This window comes from Anolis sagrei, chromosome 6 (assembly GCF_037176765.1).
Source record: "Anolis sagrei isolate rAnoSag1 chromosome 6, rAnoSag1.mat, whole genome shotgun sequence".
Classification (NCBI taxonomy): Eukaryota; Metazoa; Chordata; class Lepidosauria; order Squamata; family Dactyloidae; genus Anolis; species Anolis sagrei.
In genome coordinates, this window is record NC_090026.1 from 1,793,917 (window position 1) to 1,812,597 (window position 18,681).

The 18,681-nt window shown below is 43.5% G+C and overlaps 1 protein-coding gene across 1 annotated transcript in view; it reads left to right on the forward strand.

Annotated features, from left to right (window-relative positions):
* Positions 1-11,207, forward strand: part of CAMTA2 (calmodulin binding transcription activator 2) — an 89,514-nt gene extending 78,307 nt beyond the window's left edge. Inside the window, exons 21-22 of the mRNA XM_067469650.1 lie at positions 6,940-7,014; positions 7,878-11,207. Coding sequence (XP_067325751.1) covers positions 6,940-7,014; positions 7,878-7,944 — 142 coding nt within the window. The 3' untranslated portion in view covers positions 7,945-11,207. The remainder of the gene's footprint in view (positions 1-6,939; positions 7,015-7,877) is intronic.
* Positions 11,208-18,681: the final 7,474 nt, after the last annotated feature.

An 18,681-nucleotide genomic window follows, 5' to 3' on the forward strand; every position in this document is an offset into this window, starting at 1 on the left:
AATAGATGGATGGATGAAAAGGGTGGATGGATGGATTGATGGATGAAAAGGATGGATGGATGGATGAAAAGGATGGATGAATGGATGGATGGATGGATGGATGAAAAGGATGGATGGATGGATGGATGGATGAATGGATCAATGGATGGATCGATGGATTGATGGATGAAAAAGATGGATGAAAAGGATGGATAGATGGATGGATGGATGAAAAGGATGGATGGATGGATGGATGGATTGATGGATGAAAAGGATGGATGGATGGATGGATGGATGGATGAATGGATGGATGAAAAGGATGGATAGATGGATAGATTGATGGATGAAAAGGATGGATGGATGGATGAATGGATGGATGAATTGATGGATGAAAAGGATGGATGAATGGATGGATGAATTGATGGATGAAAAGGATGGATGGATGGATGGATGAAAAGGATGGATGAATTGATGGATGAAAAGGATGGATGGATGGATGGATTGATGGATGAAAAGGATGGATGAATTGATGGATGAAAAGGATGAATGAATGGATGGATGAATTGATGGATGAAAAGGATGAATGAATTGATGGATGGATTGATGGATGAAAAGGATGGATGAATTGATGGATGGATTGATGGATGAAAAGGATGGATGGATGGATGAAAATGATGGATGGATAAATGTGACAGATAGATGTGATTGAATTGATAAATGGAAGGATGGATGTGATAGATCAGTGGTTCTCAACCTGGGGTCCCCAGATGTTTTTGGCCTTCAACTCCCAGAAATCCTAACAGCTGGTAAACTGGCTGGGATTTCTGGGAGTTGTAGGCCAAAAACATCTGGGAACCCCAGGTTGAGAACCACTGTGATAGATAGATGTTATAGATAAATGTGATTGCTAGATAGCCAGACAGACAGATGTTATAGATAGATGTTACAGACCCGTGGTTCTCAACCTGGGTGTCCCCAGGTGTTTCGGCCTACCACTCCCAGAAATCCTGGCCAGCTTACCAGCTGTTTGGATTTCTGGGAGTTGAAGACATAAACATCTGGGGACCCACAGGTTGAGGACCACTGATACAGATAGACAGATGTTGTAGGTCGATAAATAGATAGCTGTGATACAGCTAGATAGATAGATAGATAGATAGATAGATGTGATAGGTAGCTAGATTGGCCCTTACTTTAAAAATGTCCCTGTTCTGACTTACATACACATTCAGCTTAAGAGCCGAGCTACAGAAGCTCCCTTGCTCGTAACTTGGGGGCTGCCTGTCCTTAATTCTGGGGTGAGACCTTGACCCACTCTGACAGCGTGCTGTTTGGAAGTCACCAGACACCCCGTCCTCATCAAACGGTGATGAAGAAAGGTGTCTGTCACTTTCCAAGCGGAAGGACAAAAGCTAGGTTTCAAAAGGAACGCAATGGGTTAGCGGTCAAGTGACGCGTGGAGCGCCCCGGTTGAGCCTCTTGGCCTCTCTCCAAGGTGCTGAAAGGTCACCTCCTCGTCCTCAAAGTCACGACAGGGAATTGGGGGCATTTTTCTCCAATTAGCGACTTAGAAGAGGCACAGGTGAATTTGGGTCCGCCTTCCCTCCGTCCAGGTGAATTGGACTCCAACTCCCACAAGGACTCCTCGGCTGTGAGAAGTCCAAAACGCTTGTGGGGAGGGCCCAAGTTGGCTCGTGCCTGCCTTCCAATGTCATCATTATTTGTTTTGCCTCCCTTCCCGCTTATGCTGGAACCGGGGTAATTTTAGCCCGTGAGGTCAGCCCAGGCCCTGGCCGGAATCCCCTGGACGCAGCCAGGCCTCGGCACGGTCCTTGTCCTTCTTGGGAGCGGAGCGGGGGATTCTGGGAGGGTCATTGCCCAAAATAGATGGCACTGGGGAGGGATTGGCACTGCAATGCTCTGGTTCTTTGCCAAGTCCGGAGGATGCGTCACCACGGCCGAGTGGTCACTTGTGTGCCCCCCTCATTCTCATCCTCCTCCTCCTCGCTTGGCCCCTGCCCTTCCTATTATTACTATCATCATCATCATCATATTAACCTTCCATATAAGCTATATCCATAGTTGGGGATGGTCACTCAGGTGGGTGGTTGTAGGAGTCCTCACACTCTCAACAGCCATGCCATGCTAAAGCCAGAAGATGGAGTGTGTGAAATAAGACATTGATTGATTGATGATAGATAGATAGATAGATAGATGATAGATGTTATAGATGGATAAATAACAGAGATAGATAAATGTTATAGATAGATAGACATACATAGATATTATTGATTGATAGATAGATAGACATAGATAGATAGATGAATGTTATAGATGGATAAATAAATGAGATAGATAGATGGACAGACAGACAGACAGATAGATAGATAGATAGACAGACATAGATAGATATAATAGATAGATAGATAGATAAATGTTATAGATGGATAAATAAATGAGATAGACAGATAGATGTTACAGATAGATATACATAGATATTATAGATAGATAGATAGATAGATAGATAGATAGATAGATACATAGACAGACAGACAGACAGATAGAGGTTATAGATGGATAAATAAAGGAGATAGATAGATGTTACAGATAGATATACATAGATATTATTGATAGATAGATAGATAGATAGATAGATATAGATAGATAATGTTATAGATGGATAAATAAATGAGATAGACAGATAGATGTTACAGATAGATATACATAGATATTATAGATAGATAGATAGATAGATAGATAGATAGATATTATAGATAGATAGATAGATAGATAGATAGATAGATAGATAGATAGATAGATAGGGGTCGCAGTGGTCTATAGAGATTCCATCCATCTGATCAGGAGCCCCATCCCGCAGACCACAAATTTCGAATGCGTCCACCTGAGGGTGGGTGACCGGGACAGAATAGGGATTCTGTTAGTGTACCGTCCACCGCGCTGCACTACAGTCTCCCTACCTGAGCTAGCGGGGGTGGTCTCGAGCCTGGCGGTGGAGTCCCAACGGCTTCTTGTGCTGGGGGACTTCAACATCCACGCCGAGGCGGCCCTCACAGGAGCGGCTCAGGATTTCATGTCCGCCATGGCAACCATGGGGCTGTCCCAACGAATAACTGGCCCCACCCACTGTGCTGGACACACATTGGACTTGGTCTTCTGCCAGGATGGGAGCAGGGTGGCGGTGTGGAGGAGTTATCCATCTCTCCGTTGCCATGGACCGACCACTTCCTGATCAGATTTAGGCTCACTGCGCCCCCTAACCTCCGCAAGGGTGGAGGACCCATTAAGATGGTCCGCCCCAGGAGGCTTATGGATCCGAACGGATTCCTGACGGCTCTTGGGGAGTTTCCCGCCACCTCGGTAGGTGACCATGTCGAAGCCTTGGTCGCTCTCTGGAATGGGGAGATGACCAGGGCAATTGACAGGATCGCTCCGGAACGTCCCCTCTCAAGTAACCGAGCTAAACCAGCTCCTTGGTTCACTGAGGAGCTGGCAGCGATGAAGCGAAGGAAGAGGGAACTAGAGAGCGTGTGGTGCTCGGACCCAAGCGAGCCAAATCGAGCACGGTTTGTGTCCTTTCTTAGGGCATATGCCGCGGCAATAAAAGCCGCAAAGAAAACTTTCTTTGCGGCCACTATTGCGTCTGCAAAAAACCGTCCGGCGGAGTTGTTTCGGGTTGTCAGAGGTCTTTTAACTCCCACCACCTCAGGTGGGAGCCCTGACAACTCGGCCACGCGCTGTGAAGCATTTGCTCGGTTCTTTGCAGACAAAGTCGCTTTGATCCGTTCTGGGCTGGACGCCACTTTAAATGCAGTCTCCGCGGATGTGACACAAGCACCTGCTTGTCCTATTTTGATGGATTCTTTTCAGCTTGTGAAGCCCGAGGATGTGGACAAGATACTTGGAGGAATGAGGCCTACCACGTCCATCCTAGACCCCTGCCCATCCTGGCTTCTGAAAGAGGCCAGAGGGGGATTGGCTGAGTGGGTAACGGTGGTGGTTAATGCCTCCCTTCGGGAAGGCACAATTCCAGCGAGCCTAAAACAGGCTATTATAAAGCCGCTGTTGAAGAAACCATCACTGGATCCCACTAAATTTGACAACTTTCGGCCTGTTTCCAATCTTCCCTTCTTGGGCAAAGTCATGGAAAGCGTGGTGGCCTCACAACTCCAGGTATTCTTGAGAGACACGGATTATCTGGATCCGGCACAGTCTGGTTTCAGACCGGGACATGGTACCGAGACGGTCTTGGTCGCCTTAGTGGATGATCTCCGCCGGGAGCTAGACAGGGGGAGTGTGTCCCTGTTGGTGCTTCTCGACCTCTCAGCGGCCTTCGATACCGTCGACCACGGTATTCTTCTGGGACGCCTTGCAGAGATGGGCCTTGGGGGTACCGCTTTGCGGTGGCTCCAGTCATTTCTGGAGGGTCGTACCCAGAAGGTGTTATTGGGGGACTCCTGTTCAACCCCACAGCCTTTGACCTGTGGTGTTCCTCAGGGCTCCATACTGTCCCCCATGCTGTTTAATATCTACATGAAGCCGCTGGGCGAGATCATCCGGAGTTTCGGGGTGCGGTGTCACCTGTACGCAGATGACGTCCAACTCTGTCACTCCTTCCCACCTGCTACTAAGGAGGCTGTCGAAGTCCTGAACCGGTGCCTGGCCGCTGTGACGGTCTGGATGAGGGCGAACAAACTGAAATTAAATCCAGACAAGACAGAGGTACTCCTGGTCAGTCGCAAGGCTGAACAGGGTATAGGGTTACAGCCTGTGCTGGACGGGGTCGCACTCCCCTTGAAGGCGCAGGTTCGCAGCTTGGGTGTGACCCTGGACTCATCGCTGAGCCTGGATCCCCAGGTTTCAGCGGTGACCAGGGGAGCATTTGCACAGCTTCGGCTCGTGCGCCAGCTGCGCCCGTATCTTGGGAAGTCTGACTTGGCCACGGTGGTACACGCTTTGGTCACATCCCGCCTTGATTACTGCAACGCTCTCTACGTGGGGCTGCCCTTGAAGACGGCCCGGAAGCTCCAGCTAGTCCAGCGCGCGGCAGCCATGTTGTTAACCGGAGCGGGACGCAGGGAGCACACAACGCCCTTGCTGTCCCAGCTCCACTGGCTGCCGATCAGCTACCGGGCCCAATTTAAGGTGCTGGTGCTAACCTACAAAGCCCTAAACGGTTCCGGCCCAAAATACCTTGAGTACCGCATCTCGGCCTACGAGCCCACGAGGACCTTGAGATCATCCGGGGAGGCCCTTCTCTCGGTCCCGCCTGCCTCACAGGCACGCCTGGCGGGGACGAGAGAGCGGGCCTTCTCGGTGGTGGCCCCCCGGCTGTGGAACTCCCTCCCTGCTGAAATCAGACAGGCGCCTTCCCTCATGGCCTTCCGCAAGGGCCTGAAAACCTGGCTCTTTGAAAAGGCCTTCAGCTAGAGATATGTTTTTGGAATGACCACCGGAATGGACTATGACTATGAGACTGGCTATGACCCAAACTAGACGAAGCGGATTTTTATATGTTGTGTTATGGTCCTTTGCTACTGTAAATTGTTGTCTGTCTGTGTTATGTACACCGCCACGAGTCGCCTTCGGGCTGAGAGTGGCGGTTAACAAGTGTAAATAATAAATAAATAAATAAATAGATAGATAGATAGATAGAGGTTATAGATGGAAAAATAAATGAAATAGATAGATAGATAGACAGATAGATAGATGTGATAGATGGATAAATAAATGAGATAGATATAGATAGATATAATAGATAGATAGATAGATAGATAGATGGTATAGATGGATAAATAAAGGAGATAGATAGATGTTATAGATAGATATACATAGATATTATTGATAGATAGATAGATAGATAGATAGAGGTTATAGATGGAAAAATAAATGAAATAGATAGATAGATAGATAGATGTGATAGATGGATAAATAAATGAGATAGATATAGATAGATATAATAGATAGATAGATAGATAGATAGATAGATAGATAGATAGATAGATAGATGGTATAGATGGATAAATAAAGGAGATAGATAGATGTTATAGATAGATATACATAGATAGATATTATTGATAGACAGATAGACAGATAGATAGATAGATAGATAGAGGTTATAGATGGAAAAATAAATGAGATAGATAGATAGATATAGATAGATATAATAGATAGATAGATAGATAGATAGATAGATAGATAGATGGTATAGATGGATAAATAAAGGAGATAGATAGATGTTATAGATCGATATACATAGATAGATATTATTGATAGATGGATAGATAGATAAATATGATAGATAGATAGATAGATAGACAGACAGACAGACAGACAGATAGATAGATGTGATAGATATTATGGATAGATGTGATGAATGGATGTGATATTGTCGAAGGCTTTCATGGCTGGAATCACTAGGTTCTTGTGGGTTTTTTCGGGCTATAGAGCCATGTTCTAGAGGCATTTCTCCTGACGTTTCGCCTGCATCTATGGCAAGCATCCTCAGAGGTTGAGAAGGTCCTTCTCAACCTCTGAGGATACTTGCCATAGATGCAGGCGAAACGTCAGGAGAAATGCCTCTAGAACATGGCTCTATAGCCCGAAAAAACCCACAAGAACCTAATGGATGTGATAGATAGATAGATGTTACAGACAGACAGACAGATAGATAGATAGATAGATAGATAGATGTTATAGATAGATAGATTTTGGTCCCCAATATTTTTAGTTTTGGTCCCCAATTTGGTCCCCAGAAATTGTGGGAGTTAAAGTCCAAAACACCTGGAGGGCCAAAGTTGACCCATGCCCACTCAAACTGGAGGCAGGACACAGGAACCCCTTGAGTTGCATTGATCCAGGAAGAGAGGTAGGAAACCAAGGAAAGAGCATTGCATTGCAGCCCCGCTTCCTTTCTCTAACCTGCTTACTTCCTCCCAACAGAGGAAACTTCCTGACCAAGAAGCAGGATCAAGCCGCCCGGAAGATCATGCGCTTCCTGCGCCGCTGCCGCCACAGGTATACAAGGGGGACCCTTCCCCAGCATCGCATTGAGTGGGAGGGGTCTCGTTGGGACATGGGTCCTGAACTTGCAATTAGGCATGGATGATCGATCGATCGATTGATTGATTGATATTCTGCTCTATTTATCTCTTACCGATGGAGACTCAAAGCAGCTCACAATCAAAAACATCACAACTTCCAATAAATTAAAATATTATTTTCAATATTATATATATATATATATATATATATATATATATTAGCATAGCACAATATGAGTATTATATAATACCATATTGTGCTATACCATCATACTGCAATATTATTAGCAATATTATATTTAATATATAATATGCAATTATTATATTATTATATATTGTTGTATTCTACTATATAATAATATAATATACTGGTAGCGTATTATATATTCTACTATTATACCACAATATATATAATACACTACCAGTATATTATACTATTAGTATTATGTAATATATTGTACTATATCATAATATATATATATATATATATATATATACACACACACACACACACACACACACACACACATACACATACACACACACACACACACACTATTGTAGTTATGATAATATGTCATAGACTCATAGAATCCTTGAGTTGGAAGAGACCTGGTGGGCCATCACCCAGTCCAACCCCATTCTGCCAAGAAGCAGGGAAATCGCATTCAAAGCCCCCCCGACAGATGGCCATCCAGCCTCTGCTTAGAAGCCTCCAAAGAAGGAGCTTCCTTATAGTAATATGCTATATCATCATAATGGGAACCCCATTGCAGTGAATGACGTCCATTCCTAAATCCGAATATTCTCTCTCCCCCCCCCCTCCCCTCTTCTCAGGATGAAGGAGTTGAAGCAGCGGCAGGAAGTGGACCCCCCCTCACAGAAGAGAGGCCTGGCCACTTAGGCCGAAGAGAAGACGACAACGGGATGAAGCCTGCGTCGTCAAAGGCTTTCATGGCCGGAATCACTGGGTTGTTGTAGGTTTTTCGGGCTGCCAAGTTCCAGAAGCATTCTCTCCTGACGTTTCACCCACATCTATGGCAGGCAGCCTCAGAGGTTGTGAGGTCTGTTGGAAACTAGGCAAGTGGGGTTTGGACATCTTTCCGATCTGTGGAAGGATGTCCAGGGTGGGAGAAAGAAAGAACTCTTGTCTGTTGGAGGCAAGTGTGAGTGTTGCAATTGATCACCTTGATTAGCACTGAATGGCCTTGCAGCTGCAAAGCCTGGCTGTTTCCTGCGTGGGGGAATCCACAGGAATGCTGGGGTTGATATATTTGTGGAACGGTGTCCAGGGAGAGAGAAAGAAGAACTCTTATCTGTTGGAGGCAAGTGTGAGTGTTGCAATTGTTCAGCTTGATTAGCGTTGAAGGGCCTTGCAGCTGCAAAGCCTGGCTGTTTCCTGCCTGGGGGAATCCACAGAAATGCTGGGCCACTCTGACAACCACCATGTCAGACGACACGGAGAAGCCACTGAAATCCACGAGAAGCAGGTGGACAATGTCAACAGAAAGGAGGAAACCATGAACACGGACACAATCTAAAATCAGGACAGTAAACAAAGAGGAACACTCAGAAAACAGGGGAATTCCAGACAGGAAACAACCAGGGACAGCTAATCACCTTCCAACAAACGATTCCTCCCAGGCAGCAGGCAGCCAGACTTTGAAGCTTCAAGACCATTAAATGCTAATTTTATTTATTTATTTCCTATACTTTTACCCCGCCCTTCTCACCCCCGAAAGGGGGGGGGGGCGGCTCAGACCAGCCTCACGAAAGCATCATCGGATGCCGGCATCATAAAAACAATCAGCAATATATTAAAAATATTTTTAAAAGAGTAATTAAACAGTTAATTAAAACAGGTCTGTGTCTTAGACCAACACTCAGAAAACAGGGGAATCCCAGACAGGAAACAATCAGGGACAGCCTTCCAACAAAGGATTCCTCCCAGGCAGCCAGGTTTTGAAGCTGCAAGGCCATTAAATGCTAATCAAGGTGCAAACACGAACACTATCTTGCTCCCACTATTTAAACAACTCTAAAATCAGGTCAATAAACAAAAGACCCAACACTCAGAAAACAGGGGAATTCCAGACAGGAAACAATCAGGAACAGCTAATCACCTTCCAACAAAGGATTCTTCCCAGGCAGCAGGCAGCCAGGCTTTGAAGCTGCAAGGCCATTCAATGCCAATCAAGGTGAAATCATGAACATTAACACAATCTGGCTCCCAGTATTAAAAAAACTCTAAAATCAGGACAGTAAACAAAGAAAACGGGAATTCCAGACAGGAAACAATCAAGAACAGCTAATCACTTCCTAACAAAGGATTCCTCCCAGGCAGTAGCCACCCAGGCTTTGAAGCTGCAAGACCATTCAGTGCTAATCAAGGTGAAAACATGAACACAATTTGACTCACACTATTAAAAAAACTCTAAAATCAGGACAAACAAAGAGGAACACTCAGAAAACAGGGGAATTCCAGACAGGAAACATTCAGGAACAGCTAACACCTTTCAACAAAGGATTCCCCCAGTCAGGAAGTGGCCTGGCTTTGAAGCTGCAAGGCCATTCAGTGCTAATCAAGGTGAAACCATGAACATGAACACAATCTGGCTCCCAGTATTTAAAAGAACTCTAAAATCAGGACAGTAAACAAAGAGGAACACTCAGAAAACAGGGGAATTCCAGACAGGAAACATTCAGGAACAGCTAACACCTTTCAACAAAGGATTCCTCCCATGCAGTAGCCACCCAGGCTTTGAAGCTGCAAGGCCATTCAGTGCTAATCAAGGTGAAAACATGAGCACAATTTGGCTCCCACTATTTAAAAACTCTAAAATCAGGACAGTAAACAAAGATGAACACTCAGAAAACAGGGGAAATCCAGACAGGAAACAATCAGGAACAGCTAATCACTTCCCAACAAAGGATTCCTCCCAGGGAGTAACAGCCAGGCTTTGAAGCTGCAAGGCCATTTAATGCTAATAAAGGTGAAACCATGAACATGAACACAATTTGGTTCCCACTATTTAAAAACTCTAAAGTCCTCCTAGGCAGCAGCCAGCCAGGCTTTGAAGCTGCAAGACCATTCAATGCTACACAAGATGGCTAATTGCAACATTCACACTTGCTTGAAGCAGACAAGAGTTTTTTTCTCCTACCATAGACATCATTCCATCCAGGCAGCAGGCAGCCAGGCTTTGAAGCTGCAAGGCTAATCAAGTGCTAATCAAGGTGGCTAATCGCAACATTCACACTTGCCTCAAGCAGACAAGAGTTTTTTTCTCCTACCCTGGACATCATTCCAAAGGTGTGTGTGTGCGTGGTTGTGTAAATATATGTATGTGTGTGTGTATATATATATATACACACATGCACACGCACACACACCCCACTTGCCTAGTTTCCAACAGACCTCACAACCTCTGAGGATGCCTGCCATCGATGTGGGTGAAACGTCAGGAGAGAATGCTACCGGAGTGTAAATATGTGTGTGTGTGTGTATACACATACATATACATATACATATACATATACATACACGCATACACACCCCACTTGCCTAGTTTCCAACAGGCCTCACAACCTCGGAGGACGCCTGCCATAGATGTGGGCGAAACGCCAGAAGAGAATGCTACCGGAAGCCTGGAAAACTCACAGAAGCCCCTTCGACGGAGTCTTCGCCCCAGCCAAGACCCCCTCTGCTTCCCCCCAAGAAACTATGGTGGGGTGGGGGGGGGTTCCTATTTGTCTCCCCATTTCAAGGACGGTGCAATAGAGACTTTGAGGAGGGTCTCCTTCCCTTCTCTTTGGGGGGGGAGGTGCCCCCCCCTCCGCGCTCGGACTGAGCCCCCTCCCCTCTCCCTGTGGCCCCCTCCCCTCAACGAAACGCACGCTTCGCCTTATACCTGTGCCAAGCCCTATATAGATATATATATATTTCCCAAATTATTGGGGGGGGGGTTAGGGGTGCATTTGGGGAGGGGTCCCACTTTGGAGAAGACGGCCCCCCCTCACCCAATATCTCTCCTGTGATGCACTTTTGATGGACGCCCCCCCCCCCACTCCTATTTCCCAGTAATGCAGCCATGGTGGGCCAACTTGGACCCTCCCTCCAGGTGTTTTGGACTACAACTCCCACAATTCCTAACAGCCGGTAGGCTGTTAGGAATTGTGGGAGTTGTAGTCCAAAACAACTGGAGGGAGAGCCCAAGTTGGCCCACCATGGATGCACTAATGTATATAGTCCAAGAAGAGACGGGGGGGGGGGTCTTTTGACACAGGAATTAATCAAAATTGGGGGGGGGGGTCTCCCCATCTTTGGACTGCAATCTCCCCTAATCCCCCCTCCCCAAAATATGTAAATAATTGTAAGATACGGAGAAAGCAAAGCTATACTTCAGAAATCTATTTAAAGAGGAAGAGGAGGGTGGGTTTTGGGGAGGGGGAGGGGGGTTGTGTCCTGGAACGCATGGGTTTTGTAGTCCTCTTCACCTTCATCACCCTTTGGACCCCCCCCCCCCCTTGTTTCTACCTATTTTATTTGCATGGAATTCTCTTCTTTGGTTTGTACAAAATTGGCATTAAAGGAGACCCCTCCCCTCCTGGAAGACAAAGGGGTCCCCGATATTATTTGGGGGGAAGGGGTTTGGGGATGATGGGAGGGGTAGTGCTTCGTGGGGATGGACATGGGAGTTAAGGCACGTTCCAGGTAAGGGATCCTAAACCATGAATTGCTGTTGTTGTGTGGCTTCAAGACCTTTGAGGACTCAGGCCGACCCTCCTGCAGATTATTATAGATTATTGATAGATAATCAATAATGGATATAGATTATTGATAGGTTCCAGTGGGGTCAGCCTTCCTTTGAGGCTGAGAGAGTGTGACTCCTCTCCTATAAAGGCACCTGATCGGTTCAGAGCCACAGTCCCGGGTTCAGATTATTATAGATTATTGATAGATAATCAATAATGGATTTAGATTAGTGATAAGATTCCAGTGGGGTCTGCCTTCCTTTCAAGCTGAGAGAGTGTGACTCCTCTCATTGTTGTGTGGCTTCAAAGACTTTGGGGCTCAGGCCGACCCTCCTGCAGATTATTATAGATTATTGATAGATAATCAATAATACAAATAGATTATTGATAGGTTCCAGTGTGGTCTGCCTGCCTTTGAGGCTGAGAGAGTGCGACTCCTCTCGTTGTGTGGCTTCAAGGTCTTTGGGGCTCAGGCCGACCCTCCTACAGATTATTATAGATTATTGATAGATAATCAATAATAGATATAGATTATTGATAAGATTCCAGTGGGGTCGGCCTTCCTTTGAGGCTGAGAGAGTGCGACTCCTCGTTGTTGTGCTTCAAGGTCTTTGGGGCTCAGGCCGACCCTCCTGCTGATTACTATAGATTATTGATAGATAATCAATAATACATATAGATTATTGATAGATTCCAGTGGGGTCTGCCTTCCTTTGAGGCTGAGAGAGTGTGACTCCTCTCCTATAAAGGCACCCGATCGGTTCAGAGCCACAGTCCCGGGTTCTGATTATTATAGATTATTGATAGATAATCAATAATACATATAGATTATTGATAGGTTCCAGTGGGGTCGGCCTTCCTTTGAGGCTGAGAGGATGCGACTCCTCTCGTTGTGTGGCTTCAAGGCCTGTGGGACTCAGGCCAACCCTCCTGCAGATTATTATAGATTATTGATAGATAATCAATAATGGATATAGATTATTGATAAGATTCCAGTGGGGTCGGCCTTCCTTTGAGGCTGAGAGAGTGTGACTCCTCTTCTATAAAGGCACCTGATCAGTTCAGAGCCACAGTCCCGGGTTCAGATTATTATAGATTATTGATAGATAATCAATAATAGATATAGATTATTGATAGATTCCAGTGGGGTCTGCCTTCCTTTGAGGCTGAGAGGGTGCGACTCCTCTCGTTGTTGTGTGGCTTCAAGGCCTTTGGGGGCTCAGGCCGACCCTCCTGCTGATAAATATAGATTATTGATGGATAATCAATAATGCATATAGATTATTGATAAGATTCCAGTGGGGTCTGCCTTCCTTTGAGGCTGAGAGAGTGCGACTCCTCACCTTGTTGTTGTGTGGCTTCAAGGTCTTTGGGGCTCAGGCCAACCCTCCTGCAGATTATTATAGATTATTGATAGATAATCAATAATACATATAGATTAGTGATAAGATTCCAGTGGGCTCTGCCTTCCTTTGAGGCTGAGAGAGTGCGACTCTTCTCGTTGTGTGGCTTCAAGGTCTTTGGGGTTCAGGCCGACCCTCCTGCAGATTATTATAGATTATTGATAATCAATAATAGATATAGATTATTGATCGATTCCAGTGGGGTCTGCCTTGGTCCTCCTTTGAGGCTGAGAGAGTACAACTCCTCCTGAAATGCACTTGGTCGGTTCAGAGCCCCAGTCCTGGGTTCAAGTCTCGACACTACACTTAATGGATTCCTAGTAAATAAAAAGCAACACTCAACAAAACAGGAATTCCAGACAAGAATCAATCCGGGCCAGCTAACACCTCTGAACAAAGGAGCCCCCCAGGCAGCAGGCAGCCAGGCTTTGAAGCTGCAAGGCCATTCAATGGCAACATTCACACTTGCCTCCAACTGACAAGAGTTCTTTCTCCCACCCTGGACCTCATTCCACAGGGGTGTGTGTGTGTGTGTGTGTGAGGTTATTGTATTATTATATATTATTGTATATTAGCATTATTTGTTTATTGACTGAGACATAAAGCGCTGTGTTTGTGTGTGTATGCTTTTTATTTACTAGGAATTAATTAAGTGTGGCATAGTGACTTGAACCCAGGACTGTGGCTATGCATAAAGCTCTGTGTGTGTGTATGTGTATATACATACACACACACACACACACACTGCTTTATGTATTGCCACAGTCTTGGGTTCAAGTCACTATGCCACACTTAATTAATTCCTAGTAAATAAAAAAGCAATACTAAAAAAAACAGGAATTCCAGACAAGAATCAATCTGAGCCAGCTGACACCTCCCAACAAAGGATTCCCTCAGGCAGCAGCTAGCCATGCTTTGAAGCTGCAAGGCCATTTGATGCTAATTGAGGTGAAGCCATGAACATGAACACAATCTGTCTCCCTGTATTTTAAAAAAATCTAAAATCAGGACAGTAAACAAAGGACAACACTCAGAAAACGGGAAATCCAGAAAAGAATCAATCGGGGCCAGCTAATCACCTCCCAACAAATTATTCCCTCAGGCAGCATCTAGCCAGGCTTTGAAGCTGCAAGGCCATTCAATCCTAGTCAAGGTGAAGCCATGAACACAATCTGGCTCCTAGTATTAAAAAAATTCTAAAACCAGGACAGTAAACAAAGGACAACACTCAGAAAACAAGAAATCCAGAAAAGAATCAATCAGGGCCAGCTAATCACCTCCCAACAAAGGATTCCCTCAGACAGCAGTAGCTAGGCAGGCTTTGAAGCTGCAAGGCCATTCAATGCTAGTCAAGATGAAGCCATGAACATAATCTGGCTCCCAGTATTAAAAAAATAATTCTAAAACCAGGACAGTAAACAAAGAAGAACACTCAGAAAACGGGAAATCCAGAAAAGAATCAATCAGGGCCAGCTGACACCTCCGAACAAAGGATATCCCCAGGCAGCAGGCAGCCAGGTTTTGAAGTTGCAAGGCCATTCAAAGGCAACATTCACACTTGCCTCCAACAGACAAGAGTTAATTCTCCCTCCCTGAATCTCATTCCACAGGTGTGTGTGTGTGTATACACACACACAAACACACACGTACATACACACACACCCCACTTTGTATATAGCCACAGTCCTGGGTTCAAGTCTCTACGCCACGCTTAATGAATTCCTAGTAAATAAAAAGCAACACTCGTAAAACCAGGAATTCCAGACAAGAATCAATCAGGGCCAGCTGATGCCTCCCAACAAAGGATTCCCCTAGGCAGCAACCAGCCAGACTTCGAAGCTGCAAGGCCTTTCAAGGCCAACATTCACACTTGCCTCCAACAGGCAAGCATTCTGGGAATCGGAGTCCAATATACCTGGAGAGAGGGCCCAAGTTGACCCATGTTGGGTCTTAAACGAACCCTGGAAGAGTCTCAATGGTGCTCCATTTGCATTTGGGATCACAACTCCCATCATCCCCTTCCATCTCCCGCTGGGTATGGATGGAGCCCCGAGGAACACGGGCCCAAAGATGGCTTTATAATTAGAATGCAGAATAGCCCCCCAACACCCCACTGGGCCCAAAGAGTATTATTAAGTGCAAAGCAAGGCCTTCTGCACCCATCTTGGACTACAGGTCCCATCAGTGATGGGTTGCACAGCCCAAAGCAGCAGAACCACTTAGCTAAATAAACTGATGGGTTGCTTTTACAGTTGTGACACGACAACTCCCATCATCCCCTGGATTATTTTAAAGTGACAATTCCCATCATCCACTTGTTTCTTTTTAAAGTGGCTACAATTCCCATCATCCACATGTTTCATTTGAAGTGTCTACAGTTCCCATCATCCACTTGTTTCTTTTTAGGTGACTACAATTCCCATCATTCCCCGGTTTATATTAAAGTGACTACAATTCCCACCATCCCTGGTTTCTTTTAAATCACTACAATTTCCATCATCCCCGGTTTATATTAAACTGACTACAATTCTCATCATCCCTGGGTTTATTTTTAAAGTAACTACAATTCCCATCACCCCCGGTTTATATTAAACTGACTACAATTCCCATCACCCCTGCTTTCTTTTCAAATCACTACAATTTCCATCATCCCCGGTTTATATTAAAGTGACTACAATTCTCATCATCCCCGGGTTTATTTTAAAAGTAACTACATTTCCCATCACCCCTCGGTTTATATTAAAGTGACTACAATTCCCATCCCTGGCTTTTCAAATCACTATAACTTCCATCATCCCCAGTTTATATTAAAGTGACCACAATTCCCATCATCCCTGGTTTCTTTTCAAATCACTACAATTTCCATCACCCCCCCCAGTTTATATTAAAGTGACTACAATTCTCATCATCCCTGGGTTTATTTTTAAAGTAACTACAATTCCCATCATCCCCCGATTTATATATAAAGTGACTACAATTCCCATCATCCCTGGTTTCTTTTCAAATCACTACAATTTCCACCATTTCCCCCAGTTTATATTAAAGTGACCACAATTCCCATAATCCCTGGCTTCTTTTCAAATCACTACAATTTCCATCATCCCCTGGTTTATATTAAAGTGACTACAATTCCCATAATCCCTGGTTTCTTTTTAAATCACTACAGTTCCCATCATCCCCCCGGTTTATATTAAAGTGACTACAATTCTCATCACCCCTGGTTTCTTTTTAAATCACTACAATTTCCATCACCCCCTGGTTTATATTAAAGTGGCTACAATTCCCATAATCCCCGGGTTTATTTTTAAAGTAACTACAATTTCCATCATCTCCGGTTTATATTAAAGTGACTACAATTCTCATCACCCCTGGTTTCTTTTTAAGTGACTACAATTTCCATCATCCTCGGTTTATAATAAGGTGACTACAATTCCCATCATCCCTGGGTTTCTTTTTAAAGTGACTACAATTCCCATCATCCCCCAGTTTATATTAAAGTGAGTACAATTCTCATCACCCCCTGGTTTCTTTTAAAGTGACACTACAATTCCCATCATCCCCCCTGGTTTTCTTTTAACGTGACTACAATTCCCATCATCCTTGGCTGTGTTGCCAATAGGAGCTGATGTCCACATACAAATGTCTCCCCATCTGTGCTTGCAAGAGGCAACCATTGCCTGATTTGGACTGCATGTCCCAGCATCCCCCACCAGCCAAGTTGTCCTATTTTGGAGGATTCTGGGCCTTGTAGTTCTCCAAAAAAATTGTAGCATTTGGTCGGAAGTCAGGAACCAGTGGGTGGAGCTGTTTCCTAATTAACGTCGAGCCACCCACCTGCGTCTACACTGCACCGAAGGGGAGCAAACGCGTGATAAGGAGCAGCAGGAAGACACTGGGAAGGACAAGCTCTTCCAAGTGGGCACTGGGACTGCAACTCCCATTACTCCCTGACCCTTTGCTCTGCTGGGTTTGCAGAGGCATCTTCCCGACAGCCTTGCAAGGTAGGCTTTGCAATGGGCCTTAAAGGGGAAGGCAATGGGACCCAGAGGGGGTGGATGATGGGCTTCCCAGTGGGTTATTGTTATTGTTGTTACTAGCATGGCATTGGACTACAACTCCCACTAACCTGAAGCACCTGAATTGAACAGGTTGGTTGGGATTGCATTAATATATTATTATTATTATTATTATTATTATTATTATTATATTATATTATTGAGCAGGTTAGCTATTATTATTATTATATTATAATATATTATTGATCAGGTTATTATATTATTATATATTCGCATTGTTTGTTTGTTTGTCTACAATCTGAATTGAACAGGTTGGTTGTGATTGTATTAATATATTAGTATATTATTATTATATTATATTATTGAGCAGGTTAGCTGTTATTATATTATTATTAAATCAATAATATATTATTGATCAGGTTATTATATTATTATATATTCGCATTGTTTGTTTGTTTGTCTACAATCTGAATTGAACAGGTTGGTTGTGATTGCATTAATATATTAGTATATTATTATTATATTATATTATTGAGCAGGTTAGCTGTTATTATATTATTATTAAATCAATAATATATTATTGATCAGGTTATTATATTATTATATATTCGCATTGTTTGTTTGTTTGTCTACAATCTGAATTGAACAAGTTGGTTGTGATTGTATTAATATATTAGTATATTATTATTATATTATATTATTGAGCAGGTTAGCTATTATTATTATTATATTATAATATATTATTGATCAGGTTATTATATTATTATATATTCGCATTGTTTGTTTGTTTGTCTACAATCTGAATTGAACAGGTTGGTTGTGATTGCATTAATATATTAGTATATTATTATTATATTATATTATTGAGCAGGTTAGCTGTTATTATATTATTATTAAATCAATAATATATTATTGATCAGGTTATTATATTATTATATATTCGCATTGTTTGTTTGTTTGTCTACAATCTGAATTGGAACAGGTTGGTTGTGATTGTATTAATATATTAGTATATTATTATTATTATATTATATTATTGAGCAGGTTAGCTGTTATTATTATATTATAATATATTATTGATCAGGTTATTATATTATTATATATTAGCATTATTATATTTGTTTGTTGACTGAGACATAAAGCGGCTCACCTTTAAACAACGCCATTTGAAAGCCGCAACATACAATTATTATTATTATTATTATTATTATTATTATGTTTATTGATACCCTGCTTTATCTCTCCCAAAGGAGTCTCAAAGCAGCTCAACATAAAAACATCAGCATACAATTATTATATATTTATTATTGGATATAAACACTATGCACAGAGACACATATATCACATACTATATATATATATATATATATATATATATATATATATATATATATGCACATTATATATCACTTACTATATGTACACACACATATATCATACTGTATGCACACACATATATCACAGATT